The 26291-nt window shown below is 38.7% G+C and overlaps 1 protein-coding gene across 11 annotated transcripts in view; it reads left to right on the forward strand.

The window, feature by feature from the left end:
- Positions 1-2829: 2829 nt before the first annotated feature.
- The window catches only part of FCRL3 (Fc receptor like 3), a 47330-nt gene continuing 23868 nt past the window's right edge, over positions 2830-26291 (forward strand). The window contains exons 1-7 of one of the 11 annotated variants that reach the window (XM_081494050.1): positions 2858-2930; positions 13782-13948; positions 14889-15131; positions 15609-15857; positions 16095-16379; positions 17491-17778; positions 18311-18586. In XM_081494050.1, coding sequence (XP_081350176.1) covers positions 13879-13948; positions 14889-15131; positions 15609-15857; positions 16095-16379; positions 17491-17778; positions 18311-18586 — 1411 coding nt within the window. In that variant the 5' untranslated portion in view covers positions 2858-2930; positions 13782-13878. Of the gene's footprint in view, positions 2931-13781; positions 13949-14888; positions 15132-15608; positions 15858-16094; positions 16380-17490; positions 17779-18310; positions 18587-26291 lie in introns of all 11 variants that reach the window. The other 10 variants (XM_081494051.1, XM_081494052.1, XM_081494049.1 and 7 more) reach the window with 10 other exon arrangements.

A 26291-nucleotide genomic window follows, 5' to 3' on the forward strand; every position in this document is an offset into this window, starting at 1 on the left:
TGTACCAAGGCCACAGAAGCAGAGCCCAAGGTCATCTCTGAAGCTGACTGAGACCCACTGTAACCGTTGCCACAAGCCCTTGATTATCAATAGCAAGCTTCCTGACTCCTAGTTAGGCAAACATGTCCACTCCAGGAAACACCCTACAGTCTCCCAACCAATCACCTAATGCCAACCTTCCAGCAGGAATTTTCTTTGTCCTGAGGTCATAAGAATCGGCTATTAACCCACAAAAACTGTCTGCTCTCCCTGGTCTGTCAGGAGGTCAGCCCACTGTGCTCACAGTGCCCACTTTACTCTGTTCTTTATTCTTAATAAACTTACTCCTTTCTTCAGTACTCTGTGCCTGGAAATTCTTTTCCAACCTGCACTTGGACTGCCTCAACAATGCAATCACATGAATACATACAGAAAAACAAAATTTAGTAACTGTCATGGGAGGAAAGAATAGAAAGACATTTGTTTAAAGAGGACTTCTTTCCCTTGTAGCCTCAGGATGGCCTCCTCAAAGAAGGGAAACTTGATCAGAGATTTCTCTGTTTCTAACATAAAAATGTCTTTGAATGGTCATAACTTTCTATCCTACTGAGAATGGTCTGTCTCTATGTGTAGAGCATGCTTTCCCAGCAGAGGTGATATCAACCTCAAGGTAGCAAAAATTGGTCCTTGTAGAGGTGAAAAAAAAATCTTATTTTTTATGTATAAAGCATATATAATAAATACATAAAGATACACAGGGTATCTGTGCTATTGCTTCATACCATAGGGAAGTGGTTAGGAAAAAAAAAATCTAAATAGGCCCTTTGGGATGTGCTAATGAAATAAGTGTCAAGAAATCCTGGTCTAGAGTTTTTCATAGTTTCTTTAAAAAATAATTAAATGCCTCCCTGCAAGAGAGAATTGGTAGAGGCACAGGGGATACAATGTTGGGTAAGATAAGGAGGGGTCCTTAAATATTAGCTGAGAAAAAGGCATAAAAGCAAGCAAGATAACAGAGGAAATAATTACAAATTATGATAAATGCTGTGAAAAAAGGATACAGAGGCCTGAAATAGAAAATAAGCAGCTGAGACCTCTTTGAAAGGTTAGAGAAGGCCTCCCTGGGGCTCTGGCTTTAAAAACAGAAGTTCTGTAGTATGAGGCCTAACACCTGGTCTTTCCTTTGTAAGTCAAAAGCCTAACTTAAGCTTTGTTTGCTGAGGCATCCACTTCAAAGAACTACTTTGAATAAACATGTTTCCAGCCACTGGATAAAAAGGCAGCATGAAAGCCCATCCCCCAATCCTAGACTTCTTAGTTTTAGAGACATTGGTTGATTTTCATAACTGACAATTTGAGCTTGCTTCCCCCCCACCCCTTCTTGTGATTTAAATTCTGGCTTTTAAGTTTTAAATTCACCAATAAAGACTGAGCCCTCAGAAACACTAGGCTCCCCCCTCCCCGTCAATAAAAGCAAAACCCCAGGCCTTTGACCTCATAGCATAGCCTCAGGCGTGCCATGTGCTCTCCCAGATCTGTGAGTAATAAACTTCTCTTTTTCAAAGTTTCTTCTGCTTACTGCTGAGGGTTGTCAACTACAAATTGGCACTTGCCATCTACCTCTTCCAGGATCAAATCATGTGCTGCTGTAGCTGCCAATTTTCAACACCCTCTGAAAGGAGTTCAGGGTGGAGATCAGAAATAAGGCACTCTGTGCTCAATGAGGGTGGGACTGGCTGGACAGGTCTTCAGACAGTTAGATATTTTCAGGAGCCGATTTTATGAGCCGAATTCTTGTATCTGCTCATATCTAGAAAAGCACATGACAATGACTATTCCTTACAACTAGCCGAAAGCTTCATGAGACTAGTAGAAACCTTCTGGAAAAATATGTGCTTGAATGTAGATGTTCCCCCTTCACCAAAATCACATATATACTGACCTTTCCCCACTGCCTCTTTGGAGAAGTTTCTCAGAGCTATCTGACATGCTGTCTCCTGGACTGCAGTCCTTATTTTGCCCCCAAATAAAGCTTAACTCACAATTTTCACATTGCGTTTTTTTCTTTTTTAAGTCAACAGTGTGTCTTGAGATCATAATCAGAACCACAAGTTTCTGCCCAGCCACACCACTGGTTATATAGGCTTGGCGTGCGAGTGCTAAGTCCCTTCAGTTGTGTCTGACTCTTTGAGACCCTATGGACTGTAGCCCATCAGGCTCCTCTGTCCATGGGATTTTCCAGGCAAGAGTACTGGAGTGGGGTGCCATCACCTGAGGTGGGCACAAACCGTTTCCTATTTAATGCTTGTTCATTTATCTCCTAATTTGCACAGATCTGGGAGGAATTAGGGACAGACCCTTTAGCTAGTCTGTGAATTAAAAAAAAAATTTCCTCTTCAAAACCTTCATTCTAATGCGCATTAGGTCAAAAGGTTTTCATGTCTGCTTTGACACTTTGACTTTTTTGTGACTCACACTACAAATCATAGTGGGATATCACAATCTATATTAGGAGCCTTATGCAGAACCAGAAGTTATATGTATTCAAGGTAATGAAGGGTTTTCCATTTTAAAAAATGGGGGGAAAAAAAGTTATTTAAATACTAGCAAATCCATAGCATGACTAAAGAAGCCAGCACAACCTTGGAGACAATTCTCCTAAGAGAGCTGAGCTGTTGAAAGATGACTGTCAACATCTGAAAATGCACAGCTGCTGGGGTTGAAATACAAACAACATTTAAGAAGGTAGCTATGTTAATTTTTCAGAACCCAGTGTGAAATATGATTTTTTCACTTCCCCTTTTCTAATTCTTGCAGATTTCTTCTGAGTACCTCCCTTCTGTCTTCTTTGTGGATGGGAAATAAGCCCAGCTTTGGTGACACAGATTTGCCCTGCCCTCAGCCACACCAGTTCCCCATGCTTCTGTGGCTGCTGCTGCTGCTGATCCTGGGTGAGTAGATGGGTTGGACTGGACAGGGGCCTCTGTTCCTAATATCAGCCAGGGAAAAACCAAGGAGCTTCTGCCTCTGCTTCCACTCAAGGTTCAGAGACATACAGCAAGTGTCAACCAAAAGGAAAATGTACAATGTAAATGTGAATTAAGGTTTATTTGGGAACCTTACTGAGGACCATCAACCAGGAGACAGAATCTCAGGTAGATCTGAGGAACTGCTCTGAAGAAGTAAAGCAGAAGCCAGGATATATATAAACTTTTTTGCTGGGAAAAACACATAGTCAAGCATCAAAATGTCACTGCTAATCACAAAGAATGGTATCTCAAGTTAGCAATTGAAATGCGTTTCAATGTATGGGAAGATGAAAAAGTCGAGTCATTTGATTTTTTTTTCTTAGTATGCATCTTAACTATCTAAGGATGAGTAAATCCAAAGCACAGAATGTTTTCTGTTTTTTTTTTCCCATCCTGAATTGTCCTTGGAGCCTACTACCAGTGGGCAACTGCAGCAGCTAATGGCTTGATCCTTGTAGAACTGGAATAGCAAGCAACATTTTTTCCTTACAGCGCCCTTTGTTGGTAATAAATTTGACCAAGGTTTGGGAAGCGTTTCATGATAAATTTATCCCATGGTGCTAAGAACGCTTATTCCTAATTAAGGCAAAGATCTCCATGATAGGCCATTCATATACTATATCTAGATTAGGCCCTGTTAGTAACTTAAAGTTTTCTGGATCATCTATCTTTCTAGTCTGTTATGATCCAGGAAATGTTTTTCCCTTGTTATTTTCCCCATGTCTAGAGTTGCACAATTACAATTATTCTGTATAGAGTTATACATGTAATCATTGCTTCAAGACTTTTAGCCATCATTAATTTTGTTGGAGGCTTCATTATACACATTAGGTAATTCAAGACACAACAATTTTACAAAATAGACAGAATATAAGTAATAGAGCTAGGGACATTAATAGGGTCAGACTAGAGCATAAAGAGGTACAAAGCATAGTTTGAAAACAACAAAGAGAGAACAGATTAAAATGATTCGTATAACTAGGTGTAACCTGGATCACAATAAGCCATAAAGTCCAGAGGGGGGCCAGCTGGAAAAGCCAAATTCTGGAGGATCAGGTAGAGAGAAAAAGATAAATGTTTCATATTTGTTTACAAAGGTATACATTATCAATTGGTTGTAAGTCACAGTGTTAAAGGAAAGGTTTTCTGGAAAAATAAGGATTAAAAGTCAGCAATACTTCAGAAAAAAATATAAATTATAGGGACTTCCCTGGCAGTCCAGTGATTAGGAGTCCACACTTCCAATGCAAAGGGTGCAGGTTCGATCCCTGGTTAGGGAACTAAGATCCCACATGGTACATGGCAGTCAAATTTTTTTAAAAAAATTATATTTATTAGCTATTTCATTCCAATAAATTGATTCTTATTGATCTGGATGAAATCATAATTTTTTTTTCATTTTCTAACTTCTTACTCAGTTCAGTGGTATGATCTAAAAGTCATCAGAAAATTTATTTGTTAAAAAGTCCTTTTTGTGAATCTTCTTAAAGATCTTCAGTTTGTAAAACCATCAGTAAAACAATGACTGTCTATAAAAAACAACAGATTTTAAATGGCATGGTTAAATATCTGATTACAATGTAACTGACAAAGAATATACAATATTTTGCGACATGTAACATTTTGAGATAATAGTTAGAATGATGACTAATAACATTATACCAGGATATATAAAAATTTTAGAAATTTCATATAATTTTTGGAATCTCTATGTTAATGACATATATCCATATAATAAACCTAAGAAGCTTTATCACCACTTATTTGACAATATTTCCCATGTATTAATAATTTAACATACCCAACAAACCTAATTAGTTTAATATCTCTCTTTACTATGAAACATCTCAAAGTTAGCTAGAAGTCTAAAGAATTTCATTTGGAATTTGACTTGGGAAGTTCATCAAAGATATTAAAAGGTTTTTAAAATATATGGTTAAGTAGGACCATAGGTCACTGTGAAACAATACTTATTCACCCAACTAAAGTGATAATAAAAGATTTTAAAGGCAAATACAGACAGAAAGTTACAACAAATTACTTAAAAGGTAAAGAAATTTTACAATCCATTAACAAAAGCAGATCAATATTCCAAAAAAACTTTGTTCTCTGAACATAAAAAAAAGAAAAAATTCTAGCTTTGTACCAGCTTACTTTTAATATTTAAATTTATTTACTCAAATTTTATTTTAATCTTAGCCAGTCCTGACCATGCACAAAACTCTTTTGAAGCTCCTTTCCCACAAACCTATAACTTTCTCTTTTGCTTTCAGATTTTGCTCTGGGATTTTTCTTTCTTTCTTTCTCTCCAGAATAAAATGATCATTTTTTCCCATACAAAATTAATTTCCATTCTTTATGTCCTTTTCCTTTTACACAAAGATATTGCCCTTAATAATTTTAGTACTTTAGATTATATATAAATTAGAATTCTTAACTTTTAAGTTCCTTAACTTTTAAGTTGCTGCTGCTGCTGCTGCTGTGTCGCTTCAGTTGTGTTCGACTCTGTGCGACCCCATAGACGGCAGCCCACCAGGCTCCGCCGTCCCTGGGATTCTCCAGGCAAGAACACTGGAGTGGGTTGCCATCTCCTTCTCCAGTGCATGAAAGGGAAAAGTGGAAGTGAAGTCGCTCAGTCGTATCCGACTCTCAGCGACCCCATGGACTGTAGCCTACCAGGCTCCTCCGTCCATGGGATTTTCCAGGCAAGAGTACGGGAGTGGGGTGCCATTGCCTTCTCTGTTTAAGTACCTTAATTTCTAGTAAACGCTAAGAAGTAAGAAATGATGAATTGTCTTTTACATTAGCATTCTGTAGATTGGAAAACATAAATATTATTTATGATTCTAAAATTTTGTGCTTTTTATAGGATATTTTTTAGTGTGGCACCAAAATTTTTATTAATAGTTCCAAGTATCTTTAGTTTCTCTGTAAAATGAAGCCTATATTTAGTAATTAATATTTCATTATTTTATTTGCAAACAATCTGATATTTAATAAATTTTCATCATTTGAATTCACTTAGAAAAATTCTAAAGTTTTAAGATATCAAAAATCTGGAAAAAATATTTTCAAGTAGATGTACAATAAAACACAATTATTTCTTAAGTGTTCACCTCAATGTTCTTAACCCCATTTGTATCTATTAAATTAATCTGTTTTCAACAATTCTGTTTAGCTTACCCATGAAAACTTTATGAGACAAGAGACCAAGTAGGCCATCATCCCAACCTATTTTTCTTGCTGATAAATTTTATAACAGAGATAATATGATCTTATTTGAATTTTAATAACCCTAAGTGTAATAAAAGTAAGACAAGTCTGTATTAATTAAACTAACAAACTTGAATGTAATACCAAATATTAATTTAATATTGAATATTTCCCAGAGTGTGTGAATTTTAAATTCACTTGGGTAAGTTTCTAAAACATTTTAAAATATTTAATTTTGTATCTACTTTTAAGCCAATTAAATAGAGATCTGTTATAAATTTAATTTTGATAATATTATCTGAAGGTAAAGATATATCATCTGTATAACATACTTAGTTCAGTCGCTCAGTCGTGTCTGACTCTTTGCGACCCCATGGAGTGCTGTACGCCAGGCTTCCCTGTCCTTCACCAACTCCCGGAGCTTGCTCAAACTCATGTCCATTGAGTCGGTGATGCCATCCAACCATCTCATCCTCTGTTGTCCCCTTCTCCTCCTGCCTTCAATTTTTGCAGCATCAGGGTCTTTTCCAAGGTGTCAGTCCTTCATATCAGGTGGCCAAAGTATTGGAGCTTCAGCTTCAGCATCAGTCCTTCCAGTGAATAGTCAAGACTTGTTTCCTTTAGGATAGACTGGTTGAATCTCCTTGCAGTCCAAGGGACTCTCAAGAGTCTTCTCCAACACTATAGTTCAAAAGCATCAATTCTTTGGTGTTCAGCTTTCTTTATAGTCTAACTCTCACATCCATACACAACTACTGGAAAAACCATAGCTTTGACTAGAGTGACCTTTGTTGGTAAAGAAATGTCTCTGCTTTCTAATACGCTTTCTAGGTTGATCATAGCTTTACTTCCAGGGAGCAAGCGTCTTTTAATTTCATGGCTGCAGTTACCATATACAGTGATTTTGGAGCCCCCCAAAATAAAGTCTCTCACTGTTTCTATTGTTTCCCTATCTATTTGCCATGAAGTGATGGGACTAGATCTATGATCTTAGTTTTCTGAATGTTGAATTTTAAGCCAACTATTTCACTCTCCTCTTTCACTTTCCTCAAGAGGCTCTTTAGTTCTTCATTTTCTGCCGTAAGGGTGGTGTTGTCTGAGTATTGATGTTATTGATATTTCTTCCAGCAATCTTGATTCCAGCCTGTGCTTCATCCAGCCTGGCATTTCGCATGATGCATTATGCATACAAGTTAAATAAGCAGGGTGACAATATACAGCCTTGATGTACACCCGATTTGAAACCAGTCTGTTGTTCCATGTCCAGTTCTAACCGGACATTCTCACAGATGTGTAATAGACATAACTGAGATTGCATAGCTTCCTTTTAAAACTTTGTCATGTGGTATTACAATATAAATGTACTAATTTATAAATAACAATTGTTGTAAAAATTATTTGCCCAGATGATGAAGGCTTTTTACTATTTGTTGAAAAGCCTTTGAGATTTGTATCTGCCCTTGATAAATCCTTAAGAAGGCCATTAATTAGATTTTGGGTGAGAGAAACTTTCCAGCAGCTTGAGTTATTTTGTTTGCTTTGGTTTTAGACAGGTAAAAAGTGGATTTATTTAGAGAGACACACATTCCACAGACAGAACGTAGTCTATCTGAAAAGGCAAGGAAGGCAGTCCTGAAAGAAAGACACTCTACAGAGTGTGGGCCATCTCAGGAGGCGAGAGTGCCAGCAGTTTGAGTTTTAAAAGGTCTCTTTTTTCCTTTTATTCCCTCTTCAGCTTCAGATTCAACCTGATTGAGTTAATTAGGCTCAGTCTCAGGTCACTGTGAGTTGTATTTTTTGATTTGTATCCATTTGAGGGACAAAGACAGTTGCTTTTAATTCCCCAAAGAACTGGTCTGCTGCCTAAATGATTTTAAAAAGTTGATTTGCCCAGCTGTATTTTTTTTAATTTACTTTTTTTTTTATATATCAACAAGATGATATTCAGCTAAACTGGAAGTCAAGAGTTCTATATTCCAGAACTTTAGGATTCAATTTATTACGTCTTCAAAAGTGTATACAAGATATTCAATAAGGACACTCTTTGTGAGTTGACAAGTTAAACAGAGCAATTTATCCTAGAGGAAAAAAAAAATTATTGCTTTTATTAGTCCCTGAATATTAGCCCCAGTTTTTACTTTATACTGTGTGGGCTCAGGTAACTCTATTGGTTTCTTTTAGTATGTTTAACTAATACTGTCCAAAGGGCAGATGTATATGCCCCATCTTATAACACGAGGCAAGGGAAGCATTGCTCAGAGATGTAATGTCTATCCCACACTACAATTAGGCGAAAGAGATGTAGCCATCTTTTTGAAAGCTCATTCAAATACTCCAGTTTTTATAAGATTTCATCTCAGTTTTATAACTCCTATACCTTTAACTTTAGCCTCCCTCCATCAGGACCTCATCAACAAGTCTTGGTCTTAAAAGGAGTCCCAAAACTTTCCTTTTTATCACCCTGGCCATTTAATCCATTTGTGTGTAAAAAGTTTTTGGGGTCCCCAGTGAGGGGTCAAGCCCAGGGACACAGGCCCTTTTGTCAGTCTTAACTTGATTAATTGATCTCACTGTTGTCCCAAGTAAATGTTAGTCAGGTATGTCACCGTAACTTTCTTCCAGCCTTTAAATTTTGTTTTAAAACAGGGATAAGTGGAGTGAACTACAATGTTGCAGGGACCAACGAGGGGTGGGTGTCCCTTTGGTCTATCCAACCCCAGGTAGTGTTGTCTCAAAACCTTTGTTTTAATCCCATCAGCATATATTTTATTTATCTCATTTCCTAATAACCATCTAAAGATTTCCATTCTGTTGAGATAAGCCCTTTTAAAATTTCCGCCTTGTTAGAAAGAAGTCTCTTGACTTTCCCCTCAGTTTCTTATTTCTCTGTTAATCTACCTAATTTACATTAATTAAGCTAATTTTTTATTAGCATCTTTAAGGCTCATTGAAGGGAAGCTGAGACCACAAATAAAGCTTCCCCAGTTTTTGTTTGTTTGTTTAAACTAAAGGAGTTTTTAAAATTAACTGTTACATATGTGTATTATTTTTCATAGGCAACAATAGAACAGCTCTTTAATTTTAGAACTCTCTAAAAATTTACCAGTTTAGAAGTTTCTCCTATTTAAAGAATCCATCGTCTGGCCATTGATGAATAGTATCATGTGAGCATGCTAAGTTGCTTCAGTTGTGTCCGACTCTTTGTGACCTCTCTAGACTGTAGCCTGCCAGGTTCCTCTGTCCATGGGATTTTTCAGGCAAGAATACTGGAGTGAGTTGCCATGCCCTCCTCCAGAGGATCTTCCCAACCTAGGGATTGAATCCTCATCTCTTGCATCTCCTGCATTGGTAGGTTTGTTCTTTACCACTAGAGCCACCAGAGAAGCCCTGATTAGTATCTAAATACTGAATCAAACCAATAAGACACAAGAGACATTCCCACAAGAGGATGCAAAGGATGCAGCCTTCATAAGATACAGAAAGTTATTCCCCAAAATAGTCTAAGAAATTAATGCCTTTGTTGTACAGGTAGACACAGCAAAGACTGAAATGACAAAGGCCCTTTATGGGCTAGGATTCTTTATAACAAATTTTCCCAAGAGCTGGCATAGCCAGACAAAATGGCTGCTTGAAATCCCAGTTGATTCAATTGCCTGCCAAATGTACACCATATGTGTACCTTCCCATGGCAGAGACTTGGCTCTCAAAACAGAATAAAATGCCTAAGAAGTTCAGATGTAACATTTACATCTCAAAGTCACAGGGAAAGAAATGCAAGTTCCTCCTGGAAGGGCTTTGTTCCTACAAGGTCAGAATTTTGAAAAGATGTTTTATCAGGCTGATTTTCTTCTAATCAGTCTTGAAATGTCAAGAGAATCCTATCTTGGCCACTTTAGGACAAGATTTCCTTTGATTCCCAATTAAGCAAGTACCTATAAGAATAAGTTCCATAGGTACATAAACAAGGCTTGAGTGTTAGTTGGAGGCTGACTTTCTGATGCCCCTCATTTCACCCAGTCTAGACTGCTCAGTGTCTTTCAACTGAGTAAATCCTCATGTCTTTCAACCAGGCTCCCCCAGTATCTTTAAACTGGGGTTGGGGGAGGTGGAGACTAGATCCCTGTCGTATATCACATTATAAAACTCAGGATCATCAACCAATAATTGGGAGATCCGAGAACCAGGAGGGACTCATCCAAATTTGTCTAAGTTCACAGAGGAGAAGAATGGGCACAAGAGTCCTTGCTGGTATCAGGGTTCCAGATCTTTGTAGAGTTCAGGCAAAGGAATGAAGTCTGCTCTGGGTTCCTTTGTGATCATCAATACCATTGAATGAAAGAGAAGCTCACAATGTAAAATTCGAGTTAAGTTTTATTTGCAACCTTACTGAGGACTATAGTCCAAAAGGTAGCCTCTCAGATAGCTCTGAGGAACCAGTCAGAAGAAGCAAGGCAGGAGCCAGGACATGCACATGAACTTTTTTGGTGGGAAAAACATGTAGTCAAGCATCAAAAGGTTACTGCTAATCACATAGAAGAGAAAAGTCAATGATTTTAGTGCTTTTCTATGTATGGAGCTGACTGTGGATCAGATCATGAACTCCTTATTGCCAAATTCAGACTGAAATTGAAGAAAGTGGAGAAAACCACTAGACAATTCAGGTATTACCTAAATCAAATCCCTTATGACCATACAGTAGAAGTGACAAATAGATTTAAAAGACTAGATCTGATAGACAGAACACCTGATGAACTATGGATGGAGGTTCGTGACATTGTACAGGAGACAGGAATCAAGACCATCCCCAAGAAAAAGAAATGCAAAAAAGCAAAATGGCTGACTGAGGAGGCCTTACAAATAGCTGTGAAAAGAAGAGAGGTGAAAAACAAAGGATAAAAGGAAAGATATATCCATTTGAATGCAGAGTTCCAAAGAACAGCAAGGAGAGATAAGAAAGCCTTCCTCAGTGATCAGTGCAAAGAAATAGAGGAAAACAATAGAATGGGAAAGACTAGAGATCTTTTCAAGCAAATTAGAGATACCAAGGGAACATTTCATGCAAAGATGGGCTCAATAAAGGACAGAGATTGTAGGGACCTAACAGAAACAGAAGATATTAAGAAGAGGTGGCAAGAATACACAGAAGAACTATACAAAAAAGTTCTTCATGACCCAGACAATCACGATGGTGTGATCACTCACCTAGAGCCAGACATCCTAGAATGTGAAGTCAACTGGGCCTTAGGAAGCATCACTATGAACAAAGCTAGTGGAGGTGATGGAATGCCAATTGAGCTATTTCAAATCCTGAAAGGTGATGCTGTGAAAGTGCTGCACTCAATATGCCACAAATATGGAAAACTCAGCAGTGGCCACAGGACTGGAAAAGGTCACTTTTCATTCCAATCCCAAAGAAAGGCAATGCCAAAGAATGTGCAAACTACTGCACAATTGCACTCATCTCACACGCTAGTAAAATAATGCTTAAAATTCTCCAAGCCAGGCTTCAGCAATACGTGAACCGTGAACTTCCAGATGTTCAAGCTTGTTTTAGAAAAGGCAGAGGAACCAGAGATCAAATTGCCAACATCTGCTGGATCATCGAAAAAGCAAGAGAGTACCAGAAAAACATCTATTTCTGCTTTATTGACTATGCCAAAGCCTTTGACTGTGTGGATCACAATAAACTGTGGAAAATCCTGAAAGAGATGGGAATACCAGGCCACCTGACCTGCCTCTTGAGAAACCTGTATGCAGGTCAGGAAGCAACAGTTAGAACTGGACATGGAACAACAGACGGGTTCCAAATAGGAAAAGGAGTACATCAAGGCTGTATATTGTCACCTGCTTATTTACCGTATATGCAGAGCACATCATGAGAAACGCTGGGCTGGATGAAGCACAAGTTGGGATCAAGATTGCCAGGAGAAATATCAATAACCTCAGATATGCAGATGACACCACCCTTATGGCATAAAGTGAAGAAGAACTAAAGAGCCTCTTGATGAAAGTGAAAGAGGAGAGTGAAAAAGTTGGCTTAAAGCTCAACGTTCAGAAAACTAAGATCTTGGTATCCAGTCCCATCACTTCATGGCAAATAGATGGGGAAACAGTGGAAACAGTGTCAGACTTTATGTTTCTGGGCTCCAAAATCACTTCAGATGATGATTGCAGCCATGAAATTAAAGACGCTTGCTCCTTGGAAGGAAAGTTATGACCAACCTAGACAGCATGTTAAAAAGCAGAGACATTACTTTGCCAACAAAGGTCCATCTAGTCAAGGCTATGGTTTTTCCAGTAGTCATGTATGGATGTGAGAGTTGGACTATAAGGAAAGCTGAGGGCCGAAGAATTGATGCTTTTGAACTGTGGTGTTGGAGAAGACTCTTGAGAGTCCCTTGGACTGCAAGGAGATCCAACCAGTCCATCCTAAAGGAGATCAGTCGTGGGTGTTCATTGGAACTGAAACTCCAATAGTTTGGCCACCTGATGCAAAGAGCTGACTCACTGGAAAAGACCCTGATGCTGGGAAAGATTGAGGGCAGGAGGAGAAGGGGACGACAGAGGATGAGTTGGCTGGATGGCATCATCAATTCAATGGACATGGGTGTGGGTGGACTCTGGGAGTTGGTGATGGACAGAGAGGACTGGCGTGTTGCGGTTCATGGGGTCGTAAAGAGTCGGACACGACTGAGCGACTGAACTGAACTGAACTATGTATGGGAAGATGTAAGAATCTGGGGTCATTTGAAAATGTCCGTTAGATATGTATCTTAACTATCTAAGGAGCCAATATACCCAAACCACAGAATGTTTCCTGTCTTTCTTTATCCTGAATTCCCTGCAAAGTACAGAGTCTGTGGGCAACTGTGGTGGCTAATAGCTTGATCCTTGTACTAACTGGAATGGCAGGCAACATTTTTTTCTTTACACAAGAGGTGGAAAATGAGCAGAGGTGGGTCGCAGGAACTAAAAGACTCTAAATACAACCAACATAGCAAATCAAGTATATTACCCTTGGTTCCTCAACCAATTTTTTTTTCATTTTATAGGAAGGTTGGCTGTTTCTTTTGTCAAACCCACTCTATATCCCTCACATAAATAATTAGTTTCAAAATTTAGGTGAGTAAGGGAAGATCTACTAAGAAATATGGCTCCCTTCTTGAGACTTGAAGCCATAATTTAACCAGAGATCGAAAAATGAGGAGGAACAATGCCCAAGAAATGAGAGGAGAATAAGCCATTTCTACAAGCCCTTCTCTACATTACTGAGTTCAGGCTAGGGAATAGAGGGAAGGAATGAACTATGAAGCTGCTAAGAGATGAGCCAGGGTTGTGGATACAAGTCATTCATGTTTATAAAACAAATTACAGGCTGTTTTTGTTTGTTTGTTTGTTTGAAGACTATGGGAATCATAGAATGGGGGCAAAGAAATGGGAAGGAAAAACTAAAAGAGTGGTGGTGGCTGTGTTATTGAAACATTTCTCAGATTGTCTAAGTGAAAAGGTTTTTGAAAAATTTTGCTCTGTGCTAATCTTTAAATCTTGGCTCCCTCACAGCTCCTGGAAGAGATCAATCAGGTCAGTTTTCCCTTTTCTCTCTTCCTCCCGGTCTCTGGGCATTGGTCCTCCCAGTCAGCACTACCTGTCCCCATAAATGAAGCCTGTGGTAATGTGCCAACATCAGTGGTGTTGCTACTCTGAGGTCATACTTGTTGCGACAATGGGTGAGCAAACCGTCTTCTGATATCTCCTGTCTTCAGTTCTTTCCCTATTACTGAATGCCATGGTGTAGAAGGAAAGAAAATGTTTGCAGAAAGAATGACAGAGGCAGGAAACTGATGTTTAAAGAACCTCGGATCTGATCTCCTCTATTCTCTAAGACCCCTCCCTCTGTATGTCCAAGCTGGTGCCACTATCAAAGAACACAGAAATAGCTCCTATTCACAGAGGAAAATGCTATGGCCAAATCTTTATATATCTCCAGAAGAAACTCATGTCACTGAACTGTTTCAATTTCTGGTCCCATTGGTCATTTGCAATTAGATACACAAATATAATTATGCAAGCAGTCCATGCCCCTTTGTTTAATCTTTTTTGTGTGTGTCGTGTATCAATTGCTGATTATGTTCACCTTAGGTGGAGAGTAGAAAAATGATGCCCTCCCCATAGAATCTAAAATTAAGCAAGGCTTAAAAGAATTGTAAGTGAAAAAAATCTTTCTCATTAAATATTAACAACCAAGGAGGAACTGGTTTTTCAGTCTAGAAACTGCTTCTGAGGTATATGCACCCCAGGTTCACTTTTACTTGACAAGAATGTGTAGGACAAGAGCTTTCAGAATCAGCCCACTTACAGAGGCCCTCAACTATAGCTCAGTCTTCACCTATCTATAAATCATATCTCCTGAACTTTTCTGAGCCCATTCCAGGAACCTACCCACCCACTACCACTAGGCAAAAATGGAAAAAAAAAAAAGATGAACAGATTCTGTATGAGGTATTTCTCCAAGTTAATATCTCCAAATGAAGGTATCACTCCATTTCCAATCCTATCCCTAATAGGAATTAGCCCAGAAAAACTCTTAGTTGCAGCTGGGCCTTTCCCTATGTTCCACCCACCTCCCATTCACCTTCACCTGCCTTCGTCTTCCTATTTCCTCTTTAGGAATAACTCCAAAAGCTTTCCTTCTCCTGAACCCTCCATGGTCCACAAACTTCCACAAAGACAAAGTGACTCTCACATGCAGGGATTCCCTTTCTCCAACCCAAGGAGACATATCTTGGTATTATAATGAGAAATTGTTGAACAAAAAATCTGAAGAGATCCAAATAGACAAGACTGGATATTACAAATGCAAGACCGGAAGATCTTCTCTCAGTGACTCCGTACATGTGGATTTTTCATTTGGTGAGAAAGGAAAGGGGGTGGTCTCTGAAACAAACCCCCTGGGAAGCATGTCTAAGGGCTGGGCAAACGCATGCAGCTGAGGTAAGATTGTAAATAGGCATGAGAATATTTGATGTACTGACCCCAGTGGGGAAATTAAGGACATAGGGCATCAACAGGATGCTGTCTTGTCCATCTTTTCCATCCAGAGAAGTATAAGTCAGAAATCACCAGGTAATAGGGATTTAAGTCTGAAGAAAGATAAGGTATAAAATTTCTCTTTTAACAATATGCATGGGGATTTCTTAAGGACATTTTCTGGAAATGAGTTCATTATCCTAGGATAAGAGAGAACTGGATTTGGGCACCATGTAGGAATGTTGATGGAAGATATTTTCAGGTGTACAGGGTTGTAGCTCTTTGTTCATGGGCAGAAATGAGATTTTGAAGAAAGAAGTATCAGAGAATAAACTGAGTATATTCCTCTACTCTTTGCAGACCAGCTGATCCTTCAGGCTCCACACTCTGTCTTTGAAGGAGATGATGTTGTTCTCAGATGCCAGGCGAGAGAAGAAGCAAAAGAAATAAGTTTTTACAGAAATGAAAAACAAATTAGTAGCTATCAATCAACCTTCAGTCTAAAGTCAGTCTCCAGGAATGATGACAAATATCATTGTACTGCTTGTATGAAAAGTTTTTGGGGATGCAAGAAAGTAAATTCAAAACATCTAACGATTCAAGTTCAAGGTAATGGCTGCCCTCCTGTGGGTAATAGGACTCAGCAGGGAAACTACGTATGACGATTTAGGGAGTGGCTCGTCAATGGGGATTTCATGAAACACCTCCTGTCCTAGGAGGGAGACGGGAGGTGATTCCACCTGCTTGGGTCCCTGTGTTCTACTGCTGATGCTCAGTGCTCATATGCATCTTTCCAGGATCCCTGAGCTGTGCTACCCTGAGAACTGTGTTTATTCTTCTCTCTAGAGCTGTTTCCCCCTCCTATGCTGACAGCCAGCCCCTCCTCACCCACAGAGGGGAGCCCGGTGACCCTGAAATGTGAGACGTGGCTCCCTCCACAGAAGTCAGACATTCAGCTTCAATTCTGCTTCTTCAGAGAAGACAAGGCTTTGGGGTTATGCAGGAGCAGCTCTCCAGAGCTCGAATTACCTGCTGTGTGGAGTGAAGACTCAGAGTCTTACTGGTGCCAGGCAGAAACAGTGATTCCACCTATCAGAAAAAGAAGCTTGAGATCCCAGTTATATGTGCAGAGTGAGTATTTATGGAGTTGTTCCAGAGTCAGAGCTGGGGAGATGAGAGCAGAGCAATGACATTTCCTGCTCCCTGGGACAGTGAACATAACCGAGAGGAGGTTTTTGTTATCCTGATATCCTTCTCACTTCAGGTTCAACACTGGCCTAATGTCCCTAGAACAGTCTCTTCCATCTAACTCAGTTAATAGCAATTGTTGATCAATTGCTGGGTCCCCAACCCTTTGGGCGGAGAAGGCAATGGCACCCCACTCCAGTACTCTTGCCTGGAAAATCCCATGGACGGAGGAGCCTGGTAGGCTACAGCCCATGGGGTCGCTAAGAGTCAGACACGACTGAGCGACTTCACTTTCACTTTTCCCTTTCATGCACTGGAGAAGGAAATGGCAACCCACTCCAGTATTCCTGCCTGGAGAATCCCAGGGACAGCGGAGCCTGGTGGGCTGCCGTCTGTGGGGTCGCACAGAGTCGGACACGACTGAAGCGACTTAGCAGCAGCAGCAGCAACCCTTTGGGGGTGACAGAGCCATACAGCATATGTTCTCTCAAGAGTCACAGATAATTAGAAGCACAGATGACCACATGCAGTCTTTAGAGGTCCCTATGCTTCTTCCATTTGTTGACCTAAACATATTCCAAAATAAAAGAGGAAGTTAAACATGAACTGGCGTAACCAGAAAAAAATGTGGGAAGATGGAGGTGAGACTGGAGAAGAGTCTTAAAGGATAGGAGAGAGGTTTGAGTTTCAGGATAGAAGTAATATTCTCAGGGTTCTGTTTCTTTTGAACAGAAGTAAGATCACTCTTATTTTGTGGTCATTGGTGCACCAGATTCCTTAAGTATAAATGTCCATCAAATGTGACTGCTATCAATATTAGGTTTAAGATCAAGAACCTGTCCCCGTATTCTCCAAGGATGGGAACTGCTGTGTGTGGTGGGAGGGGTATTTGCTACCTTTATAATAACATACACAATTAATTCCCTGTTGCTCACTTTGGCCCCTTGTTTATTGTGCCTGCTACTATTGACTTATTCATGGCGGAACCAGCCTTTTCCTTGATCCTGAAGTTTCTGCCATGAGAATCTTCATGTGTCATCTTGTGTCCTCCCAGGAATCCCTGTGTCTGATGTAAATCTAGAGATCCAGCCCCCTGAGGGGCAGCTTATTGAAGGAGAAAATCTGCTCCTTATCTGCTCAGTAGCCAAGGGTACAGGGACTGTCACATTCTCCTGGCACAGAGAGGGCACAGTAAGAAGTTTGGGAACAAAGACCCAGCGCTCCTTGTCAGCAGAGCTGCAAATACTCACTGTGAAGGAGAGCGATGCTGGGAGATACTACTGTGCAGCTGACAACATTCACGGTCCCATCCTCAGTAAACTGATCAGAGTCACACTGAGAAGTAAGTTCTTGATTCCTTCTATTCAGCATCAATTCACAAGCCAGGGTTTAGCTTGTCAATTAGCCATGAAGCTGTTTGGAAGGAGGCAAAGGAATAAAGGTGTAAAGACTTAGAAGCTAACCAATGAATGGCAAAAATGACAAGAGTTGAAGATATCTTATGTCTTGTGAAGTGAACTGAAAACAGTAGTAGTGATGAAAGCAAAATTATCTAAGATTACTCTTCATGGTTCAAGCGATATATCTATATTTAGGCTTCCCTGGTAGCTCAATTGGTAAAGAATCTGCCTGCAATGCAGGAGACCAGGGTTTGATCCCTGGGTTGGGAAGATCCCCTGGAGAAGGAAATGGCAATGCTCTCCAGTATTACTGCCTGAAAAATTCCACGGATAAAGGAGCCTGGCAGGCTACAGTCCACAGGGTCATAAGAGTTAGACACAACTTAGCGACTAAACCACTACCAGGCTTCTTGGGTGTGGTTATGAGTCTGACACAGCATCAGAGTCCTCTGACAACTCTTTTGTATCTTTCAGTTCCAGTATCTCGCCCTGTCCTCACCCTCAGATCTCCTAGGACACAGGCTGTGGTGGGGGATGTGGTGGAGCTTCTCTGTGAGTCCCAAAGGGGCTCTCCCCCTATCTTGTACCGATTTTATCATGAGAATGTCACCCTTGGAAGCAGCTCAGTTCCCTCTGGAAGAGCAGTCTTCAAATTTTCTCTGACTGCAGAACATTCTGGAAACTACTCCTGTGAGGCTGACAATAGCCTGGAGGTCCAGCACAGTGACAGGGTGATTCTCAGTGTCACAGGTGAGTAGGATATGCCTACAGCAGTTACAGACAAGAACAGAGTATGTCTTCTCCTTTGGGCTACTTGCTGGTGTGACATTCCATCAGACTCCTTGTTTTTCTGCCTCTACCTGAGAGTCCTGGGATTCTTTCTTCTGACTATACATTCAGGAACTTAGGCCATTCCTAATATTTTTCCTACTTTTATTGAGATGATCATATGTTTTGTATTCTTCACTTTATTAATATGGCATATCATGTTGACTGGTTTGCAAATGTTGAACCATCCTTGCATACATGGAATAAGTCCCACTTGATCATAGTGTATGATCCTTTTAAAGTATTGTTGTGTTTGGTTTACTAATAGTTTGTTGAGGATTTTTTGTATCTATGTTACCTGAGATAATGGCCTATAATTTTCTTTGTCTGGTTTTGGTATCAGAATGCTGGCTTTGTAAAATGTCAGGAAGTATTCCTTTCTCTTCAGTTTTTTAAAAAATATTTTGAGAAGAATAGGATTTAAATCACCTTTGACTATTTGGTAGAATTTGATCTGTGAAGTCATCTGATCCTGTGCTTTTTAATTCTTGGGAGTTTTTGATTACTGTTTTTCTCTTTACTAGTGATTGGTCATTCATATTTCACTTTTTATGATTCAGTCTTGAAAGGTTGTATGATTCTAAGAATTTTTCCATTTATTCTTGGTTGCCCAATTTGTTGGCACATAACTGTTCATCATATTCTTTTATAATCCTCTGTATTTTGGGGCATTCATTGTTGTAGCTCCTCTTTTGCTTCTGATTTTATCAAAGCTTTGTCTCATTTTTCTTAGTGAATCTTGCAAAAGTTTTGTCAATTTTTATCTATCTTTTGAAAGAAGCAGGTCTTAGTTTTTGTCAATCTTTTGTATTTTGCTTTTAGTGTATATTTCACTTCTCTTCTAATCTTTATCATTTCCATTCTCATACTGACTCTGGGCTTCATTTGTTCTTTTTCCAGTTCCTTTATGTGCAAAGTTAGATTTTTTTATGTCATATTTCATTTTCATTTGTCTTCATTTTTTCATTTCTCCTTTGCTGTCTTGTTTGACCCGATAGTTGTTCCTCAGCATGTTGTTTAGTCTTCACATATTTGTGATTTTCCAGATTTCTTTCTGCTGTTGATCTCCAATTTCATACCATTGTAATCAAGAAAGATGGTTGATATGATTTCAATCTTAAAGTCATTGAGATTTGTTTTGTGTTCCAATACATGGTCAATCCTTGAGAAAGTTTCATGAGCAACTAAGTATGTGTATTTTACTGCATTTGAATGGAATGTTCTATATAAATTTATCAAGACTACCTGGTCTAATGTTTCTTTTAAGGCTGCTATTTCCTTGTTGACTTTTTGTCTGTATGATCTATTCACTAATGTAGGTGAGGTGTTGTAGTTCCCTACTATTATTGTGTTGCTCTCCATTTCTCCCTTTAGGTCTGTCAATAATTGCTTTGTATTTTTGGGTGCTGCTATGTTAGCTATGGAGAAGGAAATGGTAACCCACTCCAGTACTCTTGCCTGGAAAATTCCATGGATGGAGGAGCCTGGCAGGCTACAGTCCATGGGGTCGCAAAGAGTTGGACATGATTGAGAGAATTCACTTTCTTTCTTTCTATAGTTTCTTTTGGAGAAGGAAATGGCAACCCACTCCAGTGTTCTTGTCTGGAAAATCCCATGGATGGAGGGGTCTGGTGGGCTATGGTCTATGGGGTTGCAAAGAGTCAGACATGACTAAGCAACTAACACACACATGTTAGCTACATATGTGTTTATTACTGTTTTATCTTCTTAGTGAATTGTCCCTTTTACCATCACATAATATCCATTTTTGTCCTTTGTTACCTTCCCTGGTTTGAGGCTTATTTCATTTAATATGAGTGTGGCTACACCCACTTTATTCTCGTTGCCATATGCATGGAGTATCATCTTCTATTACTCTGTCTAGCCACTCTATGTCTTTTGATTGGTGAATTCAATCCATTTACATTTAAGGTGATTATTGATAAAGGAGAAAAATCTCTTTTACTTTATGGTTGCTCTATATCTCCTTTTTTTTCCTCTTAAGGTTTTGCATGTAATCTTGGTTTTGTGGCTTTCTATGATACTTTTCTCAATTTCCTCTTTTTTTTTTTTGGTTTTGTTTTGTATCTCTGCTTTAGATTTATGTTATGTGGTTATCTTGAGGTTTGCATAAAACCTCTCATAGATAAAGTAGTCTATTTTCTGTATTCTGTCCTGGAGAATCCCATGGACAGAGGAGCCTTGGTGGGCTACAGTCCATAGGGTCACAAAGAGTTGGACACTGAAGCAATACAGTTTTATTTTCATTTACCTATGTGAGTTCCATTCTTTCCCTCTTCCCCTTTTATGTTTTTGTTGTCTCAAATTATCTCTTTTTATGTTGTGATATTGCTACCAAGTTGAAGTAGGAACAGTTTTTTTTTTTCCTTCCTCCATTTACCTTTATGCTATAATAAAGTATTTAAAGCCTATTCTGAGTTGCAATTTTCTGATTCTATATATAACTTTCCTCAAAGCATTGTGTATTTTTACCTTTTTGTTATTAGTAGAGAGCTTCTTTAAACATTTATTGTAAGCAGAACCAGTGTTGATGAATTTCCTCAGCTTTCATTTGTTTGGGAAGATCTTTGTTTTCCCTTCACATCTGAATAATAACTTTGCTAGAAAAAATAGTATTGAGTGACACATTTTATTTTTCAGCATTTTGAGAATGTCACTCTATTCCCTCTTGTCCTGTAGAGTTTCTGTTGAGAAACCTGATCATAGGCTCATGGGGATTCTCATGTAGGTACCATCCTTTTTTCCTCCTGGCTTCCTTAAAAATCCTTTCTTTTGACAATTTTAACATAATATGTCTTATGCAAGGTCTTTTTGCATTGAGGTAACTAGATGTTAGGTTCATGAATTTGTCTATCCAATTTCTTTCCCAGGTTTGGGAAGTTCTCAGCTATTATTTGTTTAAATATAACTGAGACACTTCCCCTTTCCCTGTCTTCTCCTGGGATACCCCTTACTCTAATGTTGCCTTTCCTAAAAGAGTCATATAGCTTCTGAGGAATGCCCTCATTTTTAAATTATCTAACTTCTCTCTCCTCATATACTTGTAGCATTTCTTTTTTTTTTAAATTAGTTTATCTATTTTTTTTTCTTTATACTGTTTGTTTTGCCATACATTGACATGAATCCACCATGGGTGTACATGTTTTCCCCTTCCAGAACCCCCCTCCCATCCTCCCTTCCCATCCCCTCCCTCCGAGTTATCATTGTGCACCAGCCCCGAGCACCCTGTATCATGCATTGAAACTGGACTGCGGATTCGTTTCACATATGATAATTTATAAGCTTCAGTGCCATTCTCCCATATCATCCTGCCCTCGCCCTCTCCCATAGAGTCCATAATACTGTTCTATATATCTGTGTCTCTTTTGTTGTTTCGCATACAGGGTTATCTTTACTGATTTACTAAATTCAACATATATGTGTATACTGTTCTATATATCTGTGTCTCTTTTGTATATCTATATACTGTTCTATATATCTGTGTCTCTTTTGTTGTTTCGCATACAGGGTTATCTTTACTGATTTACTAAATTCAACATATATGTGTATACAACATATACTGTATCGGTATTTTTCTTTCTTGCTTACTTCACTCTGTATAATAGGCTCCAGTTTCATCCACCTCATTAGAACTGATTCGAATGTATTCTTTTTAATGGCTGAGTAATATTCCATTGTGTATATGTACCACAGCTTCTTTATCCATTCGTCTGCTGATGGGCATCTAGGCTGCTTCCATGTCCTGGCTATTGTAAACAGTGCTGCCATGAACATTGGGGTACACGTGTCTCTTTCAATTCTGGTTTCCTCGGTGTGTATGTCCAGCAGTGGGATTGCTGGGTCATATGGCAGTTCTATTCCCAGTTTTCTGAGGAATCTTCACACTGTTCTCCATAGTGGCTGTCCTAGTTTGCACTCCCACCAACAATGTAAGAGGGTTCCCTTTTCTCCACACCCTCTCCAGCATTTATTGCTTGTAGTCTTTTGGCTAGCAGCCATTCTGATGGGCGTGAAATGGTACCTCACTGTGGTTTTGATTTGCATTTCTCTGATAATGAGTGATGTTGAGCATCTTTTCACGTGTTTGTTAGCCATCTGTATGTCTTCTTTGGAGAAATGTCTGTTTAGTTCTTTGGCCCACTTTTTGATTGGGTCGTTTATTTTTCTGGAATTGAGCTGCAGGAGTTGCTTGTATATTTTTTAGATTAATTCTTTGTCCGTTGCTTCATTTGCTATTATTTTCTCCCCTTCTGAAGGCTGTGTTTTCACCTTGCTTATAGTTTCCTTTGTTGTGAAAAATTTTTAATTCTAATTAGGTCCAATTTGTTTACTTTTGCTTTTATTTCCAATATTCTGGGAGATGGGTCATAGAGGATCCTGCTGTGGTTTATGTTGGAGGGTGTTTTGCCTATGTTTTCCTCTAGGAGTTTTATAGTTTCTGGTCTTACATTTAGATCTTTAATCCACTTTGAGTTTAATTTTGTGTGTGGTGTTAGAAAGTGTTCTAGTTTCATTCTTTTACAAGTGGTTGACCAGTTTTCCCAGCACCACTTGTTAAAGAGATTGTGTTTTCTCCTTTGTATATTCCTGCCTCCTTTGTCAAAGATAAGGTGTCCATAGGTGCGTGGATTTATCTCTGGGCTTTCTATTTTGTTTCACTGATTTATATGGCTGTCATCGTGCCAGTACCATACTGTCTTGATGACTGTGGCTTTGTAGTAGAGCCTGAAGTCAGGCAGGTTGATTCCTCCAGTTCCATTCTTCTTTCTCAAGATTGCTTTGGCTATTCAACGTTTTTTGCATTTCCATATAAATTGTGAAATTATTTGTTCTAGTTCTGTGAAAAATACTGTTGGTAGCTTGATAGGGATTGCATTGAATCTATAGATTGCTTTGGGCAGTATACTCATTTTCACTATATTGATTCTTCCGATCCATGAACACGGTATATTTCTCCATCTAGTTGTGTCCTCTTTGATTTCTTTCACCAGTGTTTTATAGTTTTCTATATATAGGTCTTTTGTTTCTTAGGTAGATATATTCCTAAGTATTTTATTCTTTTCATTGCGATGGTGAATGGAATGGTTTCCTTAATTTCTCTTTCTGTTTTCTCGTTGTTAGTGTATAGGAGTGCAAGGGATTTCTGTGTGTTAATTTTATATCCTGCAGCTTTACTATATTCATTGATTAGCTCTAGTAATTTTCTGGTGGAGTCTTTAGGGTTTTCTATGTAGAGGATCATGTCATCTGCAAACAGTGAGAGTTTTGCTTCTTCTTTTCCAATCTGGATTCTTCTTATTTCTTTTTCTGCTCTGATTGCTGTGGCCAAAACTTCCAAAACTATGTTGCATAGTAGTGGTGAGAGTGGGCACCCTTGTCTTGTTTCTGATTTTAGGGAAAATACTTTCAATTTTTCACCATTTAGGATAGTGTTTGCTGTGGGTTTGTCATATATAGCTTTTATTATGTTGAGGTATGTTCCTTCTATTCCTGCTTTTTGGAGGGTTTTTATCATGAATGGATGTTGAGTTTTGTCAAAGGCTTTCTCTGCATCTATTGAAATAATCATATGGTTTTTATTTTTCAGTTTGTTAATGTGGTGTATCACATTGTTTGATTTGCGAATATTGAAGAATCCTTGCATCCCTGGGATAAAGCCCACTTGGTCATGTTGTATTATCTTTTTAATATGTTGTTGGATTCTGATTGCTAGGATTTTGTTAAAGATTTTTGCATCTATGTTCATCAGTGATATTGGCCTGTAGTTTTCTTTTTGTGTGGCATCTTTGTCAGGTTTTGGTATTAGGGTGATGGTGGCCTCGTAGAATGAGTTTGGAAGTTTACCTTCCTCTGCAATTTTCTGGAAGAGTTTGAGTAGGATAGGTGTTAGCTTTCCTCTAAATTTTTGGTAGAATTCAGCTGTGGAGCCATCTCGTCCTGGGCTTTCTTTTGTTGGAAGATTTCTGATTACAGTTTCAATTTCTGTGCTTGTGATGGGTCTGTTGAGATTTTCTATTTCTTCCTGGTTCAGTTTTGGAAAGTTGTACTTTTCTAAGAATTTATCCATTTCTTCCAAGTTGTCCATTTTATTTGCATATAGTTGCTGATAAAAGTCTCTTATGATCCTTTGTATTTCTGTGGAGTCTGTTGTGATCTCTCCATTTTCCTTTCTAATTTTGTTGATTTGATTCTTCTCCCTTTGTTTCTTGATAAGTCTGGCTAATGGCTTGTCAATTTTGTTTATCTTCTCGAAAAACCAGCTTTTAGTTTTGCTGATTTTTGCTATGGTCTCTTTTGTCTCTTTTGCATTTATTTCTGCCCTAATTGTTAAGATTTCTTTCCTTCTACTAACCCTGGGGTTCTTCATTTCTTCCTTCTCTGGTTGCTTTAGGTGTAGAGTTAGGTTATTTATTTGCCTTTTTTCTTGTTTCTTGATGTGAGCCTGTATTGCTATGAATCTTCCCCTTAGCACTGCTTTTACATTGTCCCATAGGTTTTGGGTTGTTGTGTTTTCATTTTTATTCATTTGTATGCATATTTTGATTTCTTTTTTGATTTCTTCTGTGATTTTTTGGTTATTCAGAAGCGTGTTGTTTAGCCTCCATATGTTGCAATTTTTAATATTTTTTTCCCCTGTAATTGAAGTCTAATATTACTGCATTGTGGTCAGAGAAGATGCTTGGAATGATTTCAATTTTTTTAATTTACCAAGGCTAGATTTATGGCCCAGGATGTGATCTATCCTGGAGAAGGTTCTGTGTGCGCTTGAGAAAAAGATGAAATTCATTGTTTTGGGGTGAAATGTCCTGTAAATATCAGTTAAATCTAGATGGTCTATTGTATCATTTAAAGTTTGTGTTTCCTTGTTAATTTTCTGTTTAGTTGATCTATCCGTAGGTGTGAGTGGGGTATTAAAGTCTCCCACTATTATTGTGTTATTGTTAATTTTCCCTTTCATACTTGTTAGCATTTGCTTTACATATTGCGGTGCTCCTATGTTGGGTGCATATATATTTATAATTGTTATATCTTCTTCTTGGATTGATCCTTTGATCATTATGTAATGTCCGTCTTTATCTCTTTTCACAGCCTTTATTTTAAAGCCTATTTTATCTGAAATGATTATTGCAACTGCTGCTTTCTTTTGGTCTCCGTTTGCGTGAAATATTTTTTTCCAGCCCTTCACTTTCAGTCTGTATGTGTCCCTTGTGTTTTGGTGGGTCTCTTGTAGATAGCATATATAGAGGTCTTGTTTTTGTATCCATTCAGCCAGTCTTTGTCTTTTGGTTGGGGTATTCAACCCATTTACATTTAAGGTAATTATTGATAAGTATGGTCCCGTTGCCATTTACTTTGTTGTTTTCAGTTCATGTTTCTACACCCTTTTTGTGTTTCCTGTCTAGAGATGATCCTTTAGCATTTGTTGAAGAGCTGGTTTGGTGGTGCTGAATTCTCTCAGCTTTCGCTTGTCTGTAAAGCTTTTGAATTCTCCTTCATATCTGAATGAGATCCTTGCTGGGTACAGTAATCTGGGTTGTAGGTTTTTTTCTTTCATCACTTTAAGTATGTCCTGCCATTCCTTTGTGGCCTGAAGAGTTTCTGTTGA

This window comes from Giraffa tippelskirchi, chromosome 5 (assembly GCF_054371585.1).
Source record: "Giraffa tippelskirchi isolate mGirTip1 chromosome 5, T2T-mGirTip1v1.2.pri, whole genome shotgun sequence".
Lineage (NCBI taxonomy): Eukaryota > Metazoa > Chordata > Mammalia > Artiodactyla > Giraffidae > Giraffa > Giraffa tippelskirchi.